The 16,593-nt window shown below is 38.7% G+C and overlaps 1 protein-coding gene across 1 annotated transcript; it reads left to right on the top strand.

The window, feature by feature from the left end:
• Nucleotides 1-12,384: 12,384 nt before the first annotated feature.
• On the top strand, nt 12,385-16,593 carry LOC113158180 (indoleamine 2,3-dioxygenase 2-like). The gene is made up of 10 exons (XM_026353903.1): nt 12,385-12,550; nt 13,340-13,435; nt 13,579-13,698; nt 14,148-14,266; nt 14,359-14,373; nt 14,494-14,593; nt 14,763-14,880; nt 14,992-15,043; nt 15,297-15,445; nt 15,583-16,593. Exons 1-10 carry the CDS (start codon nt 12,461-12,463, stop codon nt 15,951-15,953), a joined length of 1,230 nt encoding a protein of 409 aa, XP_026209688.1. The 5' UTR covers nt 12,385-12,460; the 3' UTR covers nt 15,954-16,593.

The following is a 16,593-nucleotide window of genomic DNA, read 5'->3' as shown; positions in this document are numbered from 1 at the left end:
AAATCTGGAAGTTAGGTCTCTGGTTTCTTCCACATTATCATTTATCACTTTCTGTCCAGTGTTGACTGTGTACATGAATCATCTACATCTGCATTCATACGACTGAGAAATGTGGAGTGGACTTCAAGGGTTCACTGTAATGTCGATGGCCAGATGAAAACAGTTTTACACAGAATAGCATCATAGTAATTGATTCCCATAGCCCCTGTATTAATTAAAACATTAAGAAACTCTACATTCTATATTGTGGCTATGATGAGAATCTGCTAATCATAATTGCTTAAACCTCGTAATGTAGGGCACAGTGACAGAGACTTTACAAATGAAAACATAGTTGAATCTGCTGTGTGACATGATAAACATGCAGCAAAGACACCATCTGTCCATATGGTTGGCAATTACATTACACTTCCAGCTCTATAATGGTGATTGAGTGAGAGGGAGCAATAGGGAGATACACTGTGCATGACTGCTAAGTGTTCCCTGTGTCAATATATTTTTATATTATATGATCATCCTCTGGAGCCTTTCACTGGCATGGAAAACTTTAAAGTGTTTGAGCTCACTTCTTGACAAAGTGCCTCACATTAATATTGTCTATGCAGGAGTACAGAGAAGTCTGTTGTGGACGCACAGCGTTGAAAGACATGCTTTTAGAGAATGAGGCTCATTAGAATGAAAGTATCGTGATGCAAATCGTGACAATTGTTTTGCACAGGGAACAGTTGCCCCTGCCCTGGCAGTGTTACACAGGATGGCCATCTGCAGCCCACGTGTCAGAGAGCAGCAGCCAACTTGGTGGCCCATAATTGGTAAGGGAGAAAGGCTAGTGCAGAAGCCAGGGTCTAAACCTAGTGAAATCAATTTGCAAGAGCTGGACTAACAAAACAGCCATGAACACATTGGTGTACATGTGCACACACACCCACAAATTCACAGTATGTGAGCACATTTACATATCCCCCATGTTTTCTACAGTATATGGGAGAACGATTTAGATAGATTCACTGACTGTGAAGGTCTCTGAGTTATTCACGGCCTGAAGGGGGGCATCATTCTTTTGCGTTTCACTGCACCATTTGCTTCTATTTAACATCACTCATGTGAGGTAATGACAAATGTAAATATGTAAGGAGAGACGAGGAAACATTACTGTGGCAGGCCTGTTGACTTGTTGTCTTTATGTGTATTTGCAGTAAAATGCTACGTAAAATTATTTTGCTGAGAAACATTTACATTAAGCATTTATTTTCTGCTCAGAATATTAAACAACAAAGATAAGTAACTGCTTTCCCGTGTCATGTCAAACTGGACTCATGTTTTATTCAAGGTGATTTTTCTGAACGCAAACAGTCAGTTTGTTGGTTGACATTCACACTACACAGGGAATATTCTTCTACACCGCAGTGTGAAATGACAATACAGTCCCAAAATATCCCGAAACAAACACAGCCAGACAAACACAGACATGGGCACACAAAGTAAAAGCTATCACACACTGAATGACAGACAATCTGTCAAAACGTCTGTATGTCTCATTTGTCTGGGAATTAAAACAGGAAGACAGCTGAGGAATCTCAGACAGCAATCTATTCCTCAGACAATATGCTTCCACCACTTGCACGAGCCAAATTATTATGTACAGCCTGCTGTCAGCACAGAACGTATGAATAAATTCATATGAATGCTTTGGACTGCATGAAGTGCAAGAATCAACTTCCATGCGTGAATTTGTGGTTATTGATTCACAGATGAGAATGATTTTCTGTATCATCACTGATCAAATCACAAGGCAAAACATATGGATACTGAAACATTTAGTATTTATGATTGTTTGTTTCTTATCTTTTCTTTTTATCCTAATAAATCTTTATATTTTTTTTACTAAACTTTAAATTTGCTGTTGCTATTAGAATGGCCTGTATGTCAAACTGGAACGTCTATTGTTTTGAAAATCTTTGATTACATCTTGTGCAGCTTTTTCCCTAGATTGGTGTCACTAGCCATTAGTGTTGATTAATGCTACCTGTCTGGCAGCACTGCTAGCCTGATGCTCAGCAGACAGACTACACTGTCTGGTCCAGTGCAGCTCCAGGAGGCATCATGTTGGAGTTTGTGGAAGTGGCTTCCAGGGACCAGTGCTGAAAGGCAAAACAGTGATCCCAGACAGACGGCTTTCATCATCCAACAGCTCAAGGCTGTTGTATCCTCAAAAAAACAACAACTACAACAGCAAAAAAACAGCAACAACAAAGGAACAGCTTGCACATTAAGTGATACCTGCTGGTCAGTAAGTACTGGCTCTGGCTCTGTTACTTGTGTGGGAATTGTGGTTTAAATAAAGGAGTCTCTCTTGTGTTACTGAGGTATTTTCTTTGCCATTACTTCTCTGCAGCGCGAATGAATAACAGTCAAATAAAATAAAATAAAAAAAAACCTACACCAAAGAAAGTTTGTCCAGAATGAAATCTGATCTGGGCCAACAGATAATATTCAGTGTGAGGATTTTTATTTTTCTTATGTTTTCTTTCAAGGTCATTAAATGTTTTATTGTAATTGGTAAAGATTTACCAAAAAACTGATTTCTTATTTTGTGTAGCACAAATATCTAGTGACATGTAGTTGAAGTAATTGATTTAATCATGCATTTTACATTTGATACTTTATAAGAATTTATTGTTTCACCTTGTGAAACTGTGTGTGTTTGCATCTTACATGTGATGAGATGTCTTGTTTCCAGTAGTAAATCAACTGTTTCAAGCTGACTTTTATTAGGGCTGCTAAAGAATTGGAATAGATTGGAAGCCTTTAGCAGTGCTTTTGTGTTATTTATGCTGAAGCTGGGTACATTTTTGAAAGCCAGCCAAAAATCTTGTGTGATGTTTACTTTATCTCAGTCAGCAGCCATTAGATGCAGTACAATACGTTTGAAGCACACAGAGAAAAAAACTTATTTATCACCTGCTGGATTACAATCAATGCAACACTGCGGCTTCTGGATGCATTAATCATATACTGTTTGCACATCAGGGAGTTTTTTCAAGGGCAACTTTTAAGTCTGCATTTATCCCCTGTTACATGATATGACTGCTGAGGTGCAATTTTATACATGAAAGAAAAGTTCAGCATTTATCACAAGGTTTTAAGCCTTTTCTTTTCTTTGTGTGTGCGGAGAATTTAAAAACATTTGTAGTTGATATCGCCATAAATAAATATGATATACATTTAGATCCACATTTACATTACAGCATTCCAATAAGAGATGCAGGCTTACTGTGGACTCTGAAGTTAAATTCAAGGCATGAATGAAGACAACTAACCCCATATTCGTGGTGTCAGGGTCAAGTGATATTACAGAAACGGTTGTACAAAGATGATGCAAAGGTCAAAAACTAACAGCTTTATGCCATAACCATTCTTGACAAAATGCACCAGCACAGATGATGGCTCGGCCAAGAGGAGTTTACCTCCCTTAGTAATAGCATGCTGATTATCCATTTAAAAATGTGTGTTAGCTCTGGACAGGTTGAACTAAATGAGATGGCATGACCCTCAAGATCTAACAAAGGAGAACATAATCGTAAAGCATCTTTACATTTTGTCCCTTGTGCACTATTCTAGGTTTTAATTATCATTTAAAGTTGTGTATATGAGATGAGCTGCTGACAACATAACTGACCTCTTAACCACATGTGAGCCTGAGGGCAGTTTGAAACCCTTCTGTGTGTTCTTGTCAGTGGTTCTGATGGATTATTAATAATATATTGTGCTTTTTATGCTGTATTGCATTACAGTGTGTCACACTGGTCCATGTATTCCACAACCTGTAAGTCTTGTCTTGGGGGGTTCCTGATGTTTTAAAAGCTTGAAAAACTTATTGCATACTAAGCACAAGCGACTTATAAGAAATGCTGTGTTAGCTGAACAGAATCACACGTCTTTTTACGTTCAACGTGAACTTCAGGAGCTTTTGGTGGTGGCAACATTGTCATTTCATCGGCACGTGATGCTACTGCCTCATTAAAAGCTTATTGGACTAGAAAGGCCGCAAGAACAGAGATTATCTGATAACTCTGATGCAAATGAGAGTAGAATAGACTTCTGGATGACTAACCCTGTGTGCTTGGACTAGCAATGCACTAAACACACTTGAACACATATTGAACTGAAGACAGGCTCAGAACTGAAAGTTGGACTGTATGACCGGTGATGTGTTTAGTGACTGACTGACTACTTCCAGTGTTGCCCCCAGCTTTAGGGTGCCTGGCAGTTCAGTTAAAATATGGCTGCAGTTCAGCAGGGGCAGAAAGGGGATGCGTTCTCTGTCTATCCTTGCATCAGGTCTTTACTAATACAGACAGAGACAGACAGACAACCTGCTGGAGCACAGAATAGAAACCACACAACCCCGCTGACTCATTTTTTACCTTGGAAAAATGACCAGCCCATGTCTGTGTCTCTTTGGAATTGGATGATGGGGAGGGTAGCTTAGTTTTCTCAGTCTTTGTGTGTGTGTGTGTGAGGGACCAAGCAGGCAGGCAAGAGGAAACACAGGTAGGTTAAAAAAAGGGGGGTTTATTTATTCAAAAATTTGAACGATAATTCACTAAACTTATATAAGAATTCTCTGCAAACAAAACAAACTCAACTTAACTCAGGCAAAGTTAACTAAGCAATATTAACTTCAACTGAACAGAGTCACTAACAGAGACCAACTGACCTGACAAAATGAACACACGGGGAATATTTATAATGGCTGATCAGACCATATATGACACCCAGGGGGTAACTAAAAAACAAATACTACTCTACTCTAACATGCTCCCCAACATCCCCATCTGGATTCCCCCTCGGAGGTGGTAGACAATGGTACATTCTGATGAGGCTCTTTCTGTATAAAATAGCTCTGTTTCCAGGGCTGCATCCTTTGCCCCGGCCTGAGAGGATGACTGTCCAGCAGCAGCAGCAGCAGCAGCAGCAGCAGCAGCAGCAGCAGCAGCAGCAACTAGCAGTGGCAGCCTCAGCACTGGTAACTCAAAGAAATATATATTAACACAGGCAAGAATTATCAAACAAACATAATTAAACAAACATAAGTTAAACATAACTAAAGTTGCGCACTACAGATAGAAACTAATGTCCTGTACTATAAAGTATATTAAATAATGTATTCCTTCCCTAATTTATAAACTTCATGTGGTGGTTAAAGCCAACATAATTTAAAGAAAATAAAGTAAATATAAATCCAAACCAAGGTGTCCAATCCAAAAGGATTACCCATAGTTCAGTTGGGTGGGAGCAAGTGCGGCCATCAAAGTGTGACAGTGTGTGTGTGTGTGTGTGTGGATGCCACACCTGTATCTGTGTATGTGTGTGTTCCTCCTCGTGTGGTAAAATGAGGAAGCTGTAAAAATTGTTGACAGTTATTATAAATGCTTTTTTTTTTTAAATCAAACACATGGAAGGTATGACCCGTATGTTAAAGGCATGAGCAGAGGCAGAACATATTGTGTACTGTCGTATCTCATACATGACAACTTCAGGAGATATGCCACGGCGACTGACAAATTGGCTGTCACAACTAGTCATACTTTTCATTGTTCTACAGCGTATTCGCAAACTTCGAAAAGTGTCTGCAAAATAATAACATTTTAAAGGTCTCACAAGAAAATAATGTAATGAATAGTTAATGAATAATGCAATAACATTTTTAATGTTTAATGATTGGCCTAGAGCCTCAGATTATTTTAGATTCTTATTTAAAAAATGTACATTATTGATGATACGTAACTGCAAACAACAAGATCCAGAAGTGCAGTAGTTTGAAGTGTAAGACTAATGTTTCTACTAATGTTTAATGTGTTTTTTCAGAGCATGATGTATTAGCCCCAGTATTTTAATATCATATCATCTATAGTGTATCTATAAAGTTCAAAGTTAAGAAAGTTTAAATGAGTTTGCCACAGCCATTGAACTTTTCAACCAATGTTTGGAGCAAGCTAGCTAGAGTTGGTCAAATCACCCAAAAATGTGTCATTTCAGCCAGTTAAATTGCTGATAGCTAAAAATGTATTATATTATTTATGTATTATAACCCAACATTCACAACAAGTATAGATGCAGCTCTTTAGGGTGATTACTATTAGGTTTTTCCCATCTCTGCTCATGCACTGAAGAAAGACAATGAAAGTCAATGCTCACCTGTGTAGGCCCCACCTAACATGAGAACCGATCAAAGGAACCTGCCATTTCGAGGGCTTCGCCTACTGACAGGGCTTTTGATACATAACCAATGTTCTATTTCTCATAGGCTTAGCCCTCAAAACATATTGCTATTTATCCACACCCCAATAAATGAATGAAATAAGAACACAAAATGAGAGAGGGAAGTCGGAGCTAGTTCTGCTCAGGACCAGCCTTAAAAAACAACAACGCCCATTCCTGGGTAGATGACACATAGCGTGGTGGGAAGACAGAACCCTTGACACCAAGCAATCACACTTAAGAAAAGTTTAAGAAAAACAAGGCTCACTCAGGCAAAACTGGTGTGACAAATTATCTGACTAGGGCAGGAGTAAGCAACCCTGTTCCTAGACAGCCGCAGCCCTGCTTGTTTTCCAACCATGTCTGCACCTACAGCTTCAAATTGGCTGAATACACCTGATCCAAGTAATCAGCATTGGGAAGAGCAGAGATAGTGGGAAAAGCAGGACTGTGGCTCTCTAGGACCAGTGTTACCTACCCCTGGACTAGGGCCCGCACTATGCCTAATGGGTGTGTCCTAGTAGGCTCACTGACATACAGTAATTCTGAGGAGGAGAACAGACTCGTCCAACTCTGGTTGAAATGTTTTTTATAAAAATATACAAAGTCATATAATTAATGAGTTATTGAAGTTAATTCACTCTCAATACAGTGGTGTTTTTTTTTTTTACTTGAAATATAATGCAGAACAAAAAAGAACAAAACTCTAATTTGACCTGGTATGTCTCCAATTAAGCTTCCCTCTGAAAAGGCTGATCTTTGAATTTGAGGTTGTAGTTCTCATAGGCATTCTCAAAGTTCAAAGATCTTGAAAAGTTAGCCCATTATTAGAGCAGCTTGGGGATTTTGGATAGTGGCTGGATAGTGTAGCTGTAATATTGTTCCATGTGCCAGACTGTGGTCTACCTCCAGCAGGGGTCCTTAGGCGAGACCTCCTAACACTTACCCTGCCTGCCTTTGTACCTTGTACCTCACTGTAATATGCTTTGGATAATCACGTCTGCTAAAGGTAAATGTACATTTTACTGGAATTGAATGGGCTACAAGAAAACTTGTGTATGCCAGGAAAGCATGTGCTAGGTTTCTGTTAATGAGCCCCTGTTCAATAGGTATGGTACAGCACTACACGCATTCACATAAGTGGAGCAATATGTAGTAAGCTGCTGTGAGTCTGACTTTGTTATTAGCCCATCTGCGGTTAAATAAAAACCAGAATTAGACAACATTTGAAAAAAAAAAATCCCCAAGAATAGCACTGTCAGAAATAAACAAGCTCATGTTTAACACTTGGATGGTGCATCCTTTGTCACATTTCAGATTAAACACATCCTTAACCTTAATTTCATTGCTCAGTTTGCCTGAAGCCAGGATGACTGTACACAAGGCATTGTACTGAAATAATACATAATGCAATTAGCAAAATTCACCATGAAATGACAAACTATTTGAGAATTAAACCAGTAGTTCATGTTTAAATAAATTGGACAATTACATTACTGTACACTTGCACAGGACAATTAGTAACATCAGATTTCATTGAAATCATATGAGGAAATTAAGTAATTTTGATGGACTTTATTGCACAGAGATGAGAAATCACACACATTCTGTACATTGCCTGCTGCCTTTGTAAGAAAGACGTGACTTTTTACACGTGTGCTTAGATTCAATTCCCAAAGTCCAAGATATGTTGACTATGGAGAAAAGATCAAAAACTTTTCTTAATTAGTTGAAAAAAGAATCTGCCCAAAAGTAAGCCCACAACCAAAGGGGGGGGGGGGTGTTAAAAAATGAATATACCAAACTTGTGCCAATACATTCATCAATCTAATGGACATTTTCACAACAATAGATTCTTGAGCAACTGTGTGGTTCAACCACCTGTCCTGGTGTTCCCAGATTTCTCCCATCCATTTATTCTTTATACAAATGGATGAGACAAGTAGCTATGAGGCACAATGTCAGCATTAGACAAAAAAATCACCTTAATTCAGTTTTACCAGTTTAATACCACTCTGGCAGTTTGTCCAGAGTGTTGGTAGATGTTGAAAGGCTGATGAGTGAGTGCACAGAAGAGATGTCTCCTATAATATATTGGGGGTGACTGCTCAGGCAACAGAAACACTGCCAGCATTGTGGTCAGTAGCCAGCTCTGCCAGGAGTCTGCCTGATGATGCCGATATCACAGTTGTCTCGTTAATACCAGCCCAGATAAAGCAGGATCAGAAAGACAACGCACATACTGGCCCAGTTTTGCAGTGTAAGCTGTCTGGAGTGAGTACCTTGACTGGGAAGATTTGGGAAACTGCAGAGACAGCCCACAGGATAAAACAACACAAAACAAAAAAACTGGTGTCGTATGACAAGCAGGAATCTGCAATAACAATGTAGCTATGGTAAATAACCAGATGGGGCACCACTGAAAGAAAAGTATCTTTAGGCCTTTTATACAGAACCATTGTGGTGAGAAGGTGGCCCCTGCTTTAGGACGCCTCTGCCTATTTACACTAGACTTAAAAAAGCTTCCCAAGAAGCACTCCACTGTTCATTTTACACAAGTAGCAGCAAATAGGTATTAGTGGTATAACATTTAACAGTGATGTGCTTTTGCATATTATAGACATGATTTGCATTCAGATGCAGTTGAAATGTGTCAATATAAGAAGGGTATAAAGTATTATGGTCACAGGTCCGGTTACCTGCAGCAATGTGTGGGTGATAAGAAGCTGAATGAAAAATGATTGGTGCATGCAATAGTACAAGTTTACTAGTTCCCTTTTTTTTTAATCTAACTCTGTAAATCAGCTGCTGCAGTTGAACTTCTTGTAATCTATACGCAGATAAAGAAAGCAACATTTTTCTTACGCAGGCCAGGATTGCTATGATGTGCAGCCCTGGAGTAGGAAGTATGAGAATGAGACAGTGGGCTGGTTAAGCAATGGTACACATTTTGATGGGCTGTTTCACCAAAAACAGAAAAAAAACCTACAATAAATCTATCCTTTGTGAATCTCTCCAATTCTCCAACGAGAGTGTTGTATCTGACCACATAATACATGGCTCACAGGATCATTAACTGATGACTATGTAGGAGAACTGTGCTTGAGTTTGAATCATGTTGTAAATGCTGTTTCCCCTCCGATGTATATCAAAGCAGATCCCAGCAGAAACAACCCCAATTTAGTTTCTCCAAAATGGACACCCCTTACCCCCAACACCTGATGCTGCGTTTGGTATTTCAGACAGAATAGTGAGACATTAAGGGATATTTAATGACCTGTGCTTGACTGAAAGCTGCAGATGCAATTATGTTGCCTGCAAAACATATTTCTAAGAACAATTTAGTTGTATAAAAACGTAAGTTTTAGTAGACAGGGTTAAACATATGGTATATACTTATACACGTTTATGTTGATAGAAATACTTCCCTTTTCAGACTTTTTGTATTACTGTGATTTGCTCTAAAACTAGAAGATAATAAATACTTCCCCCAACCTGTAAATCTCATTATTAGAAATACTGCAACTAACACTCAAGGGAGTGTAAAGATGGAAAGTATGTCTCTGATTGTTTCTCTTCCCATCAGTAGCTATGCCAGTTGGACATTATGTTTCGCCTTGAGGCATTGAGAATGTGGAAGACGAAAGAAAACAAGTTAGGGAGTGTCAGACAGTGAGCAAGAAATGGGGAGAGGCAGTGATTTGTGACAGAAACTACATATCTATATCTGTAGGATGAACCTCAAATCCAAACTCTGCTGGTATCCCCCTTTCCCACCTTCAGACTGTACAGATGCTGTCCTGATTTTGAGTTCCTTTTGCCAATTCATCCACTTCTCCCCTTGCAGAGTAAATTTGCTGTCCTTTAACACCCCATGTGTGTGATGACTTGGTAAGTGGTCTCAAAATTCATTTGAGCGCCACAGTTTTCATCCCTCTTGCTCCTCTCTCTTTCCTTCAGGTTTTTCCTGTCGCTTTGATGGGTTAAATGGTTTGAGAGATTGCTGGCAGTGGCAGTAAAGCATGCTGTGAATTGGAGGCAGAAACTGGGGGCACTCATAATGATGGGAGGAGGCGATTGCTCTGCTAATGTTTCTGTGATGCAGCCGTTTGAAGTGGCTCGGATATGCGTCTAAACTCTTGACCTGATCAAATCTGATAGAAATAACTCAGTGCCTCCCACCGACAGAGAACAAAGGAGCCTATAAAACAGTCACATGTATGAAACTATGAAGCCCATGGTACTGTTAGAGCCACAAAATAGACAACCTGCTGTGCTTATAAGCACAATAAAGAGCTGGTCTTAGATTATTCATAGCTACATCCCGAGGGACTATCAGCTGTTTTTTTTTTTTTTTTTTAAATCTACTCTCATTTGCCAGTCCATCCTTGCCTTTAGTTGCCCTGAATCATGCCTGTTCAAAGTTGCGTGCTTCCTGATGCATTCCTTTCCTGTCCTTTCTGCAGTTTACCTTTAAGCATGTCCTCTCAATAACTACTTCTAGGCATTTCAGCACTCAGTTGTGTCTCCAAGCCCTTGAGACAGACTTGTTTTACACCCTGACAGAAAGTGCTGAAGTGAATCTACACATGACTGCAAAGGACATTTTGGATCTTTGACATTTGTTAGATTTTGAGGAAATGGCAGCACATCACAAGATGTTCCTCCTCATCCCTCTAGTTGTGTTTCTTATTTTCTACATTTTCTCATATGCTGGCCCTGCTTTGCTTTAGACTGCTGTTGCTTTGCTTCAATAGGGCTGTGATACAATATACTTAGACCAAACCCACACATACAGTACACATTAAGTCTTTTTCTGTCCTAATGAATTAAATTCTGAGATTCATTTGCTTTGTTTCTCATTGTTTGTCTTAGTTTGCATTGATGCATAAAGCAAGGAAACTAGCACAGGAAGCTCAAAGGCTCACAGTGGATACACAGCCTTGGTCAACATTACAAATATTCACTTGGCATCTAAATCTACTCCACTTGGCCTTGATTGATGCAGTGGAGTTCATATAATACATGCATTTCAAAACAGAGAAAGCACAAAATGTGAAACAACAAACGTTACTGGAGAAAAAACAAATCATGGTCTAGAACATCAGTGAGAGTACATAAAAGTTAGCAGTTTAGTTTTTCATTTGAGCTGTACTGCAAAGAAATCACATTAAGATGTCATAGCAGAACAAGCCAAACTACTTGGAAAGGATTCTACAGAAATTTTTCCCCCAGTACTAATGAATGCTTTAGCGCAGCACTTCCACCATGACAGAACAAGAATATTAAGTGCTTTTGTGAAATTATGGGTGTTTGATGGATTTAGAGAAAGAACATATAAAACTCTTAAGGACTGGAACCAAACCAAGAGAATTACAACCAAATTTGATGCACAACTGCTAATTTGACTGCTATCATCATTGACTCCAATACAATAACATAATTAGCTTATAACAGCACCTATTTTGACTTAACAATACCAATTGCATATTCCTCAAAAAAATCTGTCAAATCTAGATTATATACTAACATCTGTTGAAACTTGTTCTTTAAATGTTTGTTTAAATTACATTATTTGATAATTGCCTCACCCTAAGCTAACCCTGACTAAAAACTAATTCTAACCCTAACCATAAAACCTATGCCTAATCCCAAAATTGATCTTTCAACACCTCCTCACTTTTTAAAAATGTTCTCAGTCCAAAGGTTAAAAATTCATGCTAGTCCTCACAATGAACAACAGAAAGTGGTGAAGAATTAATATAGTGTTTTTTTCTGCAGAGAGTCTGGAACAAACATCAAGTGTATCATTAAACATTTTGTTTTTCACCTCAATAACCAACTAACATACTATATAACCGCAGTCATCTGAACACCATATTTTACGTATGTCCAGCAGCATGTTGCAACCTCTATATGAACGTCCGTTACATGTGATGGTAGTTTGTTAAAATAGCTGTCAAAAAATTACATCCTTTAAAACTGCTTACATAACAAAAAGGGATTTTTTTACGTGGAGAGTAAACCTCTCACCTCTCACACTATCTGATTGGCTCGCTTCTGTTTCGAGTCTGCATAAAAAGGGATGTGAGCAATGTTTTGAAACAGGCTCAGACCAAGTGGAACAACTGATAGCTGCGTGTCATACACACAGAGAAATTCTCTTCACCAAACTAGTGCAGTGCAAGGCAAACATATGGAGAACAACAGGAGAGAAACGCTGCAAGCAGATTATGATGCATTTGATGTTTCTGAGGAGGTGGGATTTCTCCTCGAAGATCCACTGGTAAGTTTCATTGTCATCTTGTTTTTCATCAAACATACATTTTTATTTGTGCCTGTCTTATAATAACATGACATAACAGCAACATACTGTACTGACAGAGACGTTTACTCCTTAAATAGTGAATTGACATTGTCTAATAACTTTTTCAGAAGCACACGTGTGCTCCTGGGCTGAACAGATAATTCTGTTTGTTTTTGAGTTATAGAAGATCATTGATCATTGACAGCCTGTGTTTTCACATGTTTATTGAGCCATTCACATGACTGAGCCTGTTCACTGAGCGGCGCTAGACATTAAATAGTTCAATATAGTTGAAATTCCACATTTTGATGTTCTTGTTACACAAACTCTTGCACATCTTAGAAGACATTTGATTAAATAATTTAGTGCATATGGCTGAAATTTAACAGTTTGTACAATAGAAAAATAACTTCTGTTATCTACCAGTTACTCATGTTAGAAAAGTTGCAGCACTGATATTAATAATAGAATTTTAAGATAAGGAATTAAAAATCTGCATTATATAACTTGTCTGTTGACACAGTCATTTGCTATCTAGGCATTCTCTGCTTCCTGTTTGGCTAATTCTCTCAGTTTCATACTGCTTCCTTTTTAAATTACTTTGAAATTACTACTCAGTCTCTGATGGATGGCACCAGTCATTTCCTGACATGTAGGTCAGGCACTGTGACGAACATGAGCTGATTATGTTACTGATTACATGAAAATCCCCCATGCAAATGAAACTATCAAAATCAATGAGTAACTCATTGTATTCTTGTCATCTAGACTGACCTTCCAGACTATTATCGGGTGTGGATGGACCTGGCAAATAATCTCACACATCTGATAGAGACGCATAAACTACGGGATCTGGTTCATAAGGTGCGAATGAGCGAAGCCTTCACAATGTAAACAATGTACAATCAGAGTTTTGATTTAAGTTTAATTGTGAAAGCCTTGGTGTTGTTCACTGTTGAAAAATAAAAACACTTTTATTTATTTGCACTGTATCTGTCATAATCCAGATGCCAGTCCTGAGTCCCCATCTCCTGAACAATCATCGGGAGCTCAGGCTGGCTCACCTGGCGCTGGGGTTCATCAGCATGGGATATGTATGGCAGGAAGGACAACATTCACCTGCTCAGGTAAAACACTGCAGAGCAATGAAGTGTGGGATGGTCAGAAATGTCAGTGTTGTACTGGCAACTTGACATATAGTATTACACAAAGCTAGGTCTACAGTCAGGCCAGCTGTTCTGTGAGGCTTTATTTAGGCAAAGCTAAGCTCACGCCACTAGCGTACTGTGTGTCATCATGATTATCTGCATTCAACTTGTAAATGTGATTAATTAGCACTGACACGAATGACAGCTAATGGAAATGCTGTATTTGCCATAAGTTGCACTGTAAAAAATGGAAATTTTTGACCTAATGATGTCACTAGAATAAAAGTTAAGGTGCTTTTTAAAGGGAAGTAAAAACATTCTGAGTGAAGCTGAATCAACAGACAAGCTTTCCAATCCCTAGATACATGTCGTCAGTGTACATATCTAGAAAGAAACACTATATTTATTTTAACTTTACTATTTCACAGGTTCTCCCAAAAGCCCTGGCCTTGCCCTACTGGCTGGTCTCTCGCAGGCTCGGACTTCCACCCATCCTTACCTATGCTGATTCAGTTTTAGCCAACTGGAAATTAATGGATCCCGAAGGGTGAGTAATGTTCTTTTGCATCTTCAAAACATTAAAAAAATTAAATATTTCTGTCTCAACTGACTTGTCTTTTTTATTCATTTTCATTTTAGGGATATGGAAATTGGGTGAGTAGAAGCAAAATCAAAGCCTTCCATTTTTTTTTTTTAGTTTCTCAGTTACGTGTTTGCAAGATTATCACAGTCTGACATTTATGTGACGATTCACTCGTATATTTTCAAAAAAAGGAACCTGGACTTGATATTTTCCTTCCCCGGCGGTGAGAGTTGCAGGGGATTTTTTATTGTCTCGCTGCTGGTCGAGATGGCCGCCAGTTCAGGCTTAACGGTTAGTAATGTTTGCTTGCTCTTCCTCTTTTGTTTTAACTCTTTCTATGCCACTTCCTAATGCTGTCCTTACACTGTGACCTTTCATTTTTTGCGTGTGTCCTATCCAAGTGTGTGGCTTTGCCTCCCTGTCAGCTAGTGATAGATATTAAAATTTCAACTCTTACCAGGGGGTTCTGGAGGTGATGCAGGCTATGAAAATCTCTGACCTCATCAGCATACAGAAAGGTCTCGTCAAAGTAACTCAGTCTTTGAAGAAGATGAAGGAGACTTTCAAACTCATGCATAGTAAGTTTAAATTAAATCTCATCCAATCTGAATTTAATTGATTTATATGCTGTGCTTTTTGTGAAGACAAGGAAATTCTGGATAATTAAAATAACTTAAATTTCTTTTTAGAACATGTCGACCCAAACGAGTTTCATGGAACATTGAGAATTTTTGTCTCAGGGTGAGTTTCAGTAACATTACATTGTCCTGCACCCAGAAGTTATTAAGGCTTTAAATACATATCTCCTCTGAAGATTTATCTTAGTCCAAGGCTTGGGTGTCAAACTCAATCGCACAGGGGGCCAAAACTTAAAGCACACTTTAGGTCGGGTCATTAAAAAAAAGATATATAAAATTTTCTTGCGGTCTTGAATTTGACACATGTGGTCTAAGGTGTCAAAATGTCCTTCTGCCTTTTCATCGAACTTTTTTAGGTGGCGAGATAACCCCATGCTTCCGAACGGCCTGTTATATGAAGGTGTGAGCAATGAGCCAATTTTGTTATCGGGGGGAAGTGCAGCTCAGAGTTCAGCCATTCAGTGCTTTGATGCTCTGCTGTGTGTCCAACATGAGGATGAGACAGGTAAAAGTGTTTCTCCTTCAACCTCTGACCCCATCAAATCCTATTCTAATGTCTGAATCACACTGTTTGTGCAGTCTGTGGATTGCTCTGACTGACGGCTGCTGTTGTCTGTCTCTTTATTGATTCACCTTTACTAGGAGGCTACCTGACACGTATGAGGGATTACATGCCTCCTGCCCACCGCCAGCTGATAGAAACTCTGTCTGTCCTACCAACTCTGCGAGACTTCATCCTGTCCCACTCAAGCGCTGATCTCTGCCAGGCCTACAACTCATGTGTCTCAGCCATGGTGGAGTTACGGAACTACCACCTCAATACTGTGACCAAGTACATCATTGTTCCTGGTAACAACCCCCGCACCACAGGCTGCCCGTTGAGAGGCGTGGGCACTGCGCTTAACGCCACAGGGACCGGCGGATCCAACCTCATGGCCTTCCTCAAGAGTGTTCGTAACAACACACAAAATGCACTTATCGTAGAGAGACCATTAATGCAAAGAGAAATGTAATTTATAGAATAGATATGCACACACCTTTCTATGCACAAAGCTCTTAAATTTAGTACACAGATGCTGAGTGTGGGTTACCCAAATGCAAACTTAGGGATTCAATTAGAGAAAGAGACCTTTTTCACATTTGAGAAGCTTATTTCTCATAAAGGGAAAAAGCTATGAATAGTTATGCATGTAAAAAAAAAAGAAAAGAAATAAAACCTAATGAGGTTGACTGGCTACCTGAAACATAAAACACTTTATAAATGTCCTTTAAATTTACTAAACAATTGCACTTTACATCGACACAATACTTAATACAGAAGTTATTAATGTTTTAAACATTTATCTATTCAATATGATTTGTGCTATAAAGATGGACTATGTTTAGTGTTAGGCTATTTATTATGGTGTAATTTGTTTCCATAAACAAATGTATACTTTGCAAAATGTAAGTGTCTTTGTGCACCTTTAAATATTTAAATACATCATTTTGCTTTGCTTTGTAATATTGTTTGAAATAATATTTATATAAATATTGTATTTTCAGCAATACAGCTTTTGATCAGGCTGTTCGTGACTTGACCTTTTAAAACTATATAGAGAAATGTAGATATAACACTATATTTATATCTATATTTAATGCCAAACATTAACA

Source organism: Anabas testudineus, chromosome 15 (assembly GCF_900324465.2).
Source record: "Anabas testudineus chromosome 15, fAnaTes1.2, whole genome shotgun sequence".
In the NCBI taxonomy this organism is placed as follows: Eukaryota; Metazoa; Chordata; class Actinopteri; order Anabantiformes; family Anabantidae; genus Anabas; species Anabas testudineus.
The sequence above is the reverse complement of the archived record's forward strand: the minus strand, read 5'-3'. Positions and strand labels throughout refer to the sequence as shown.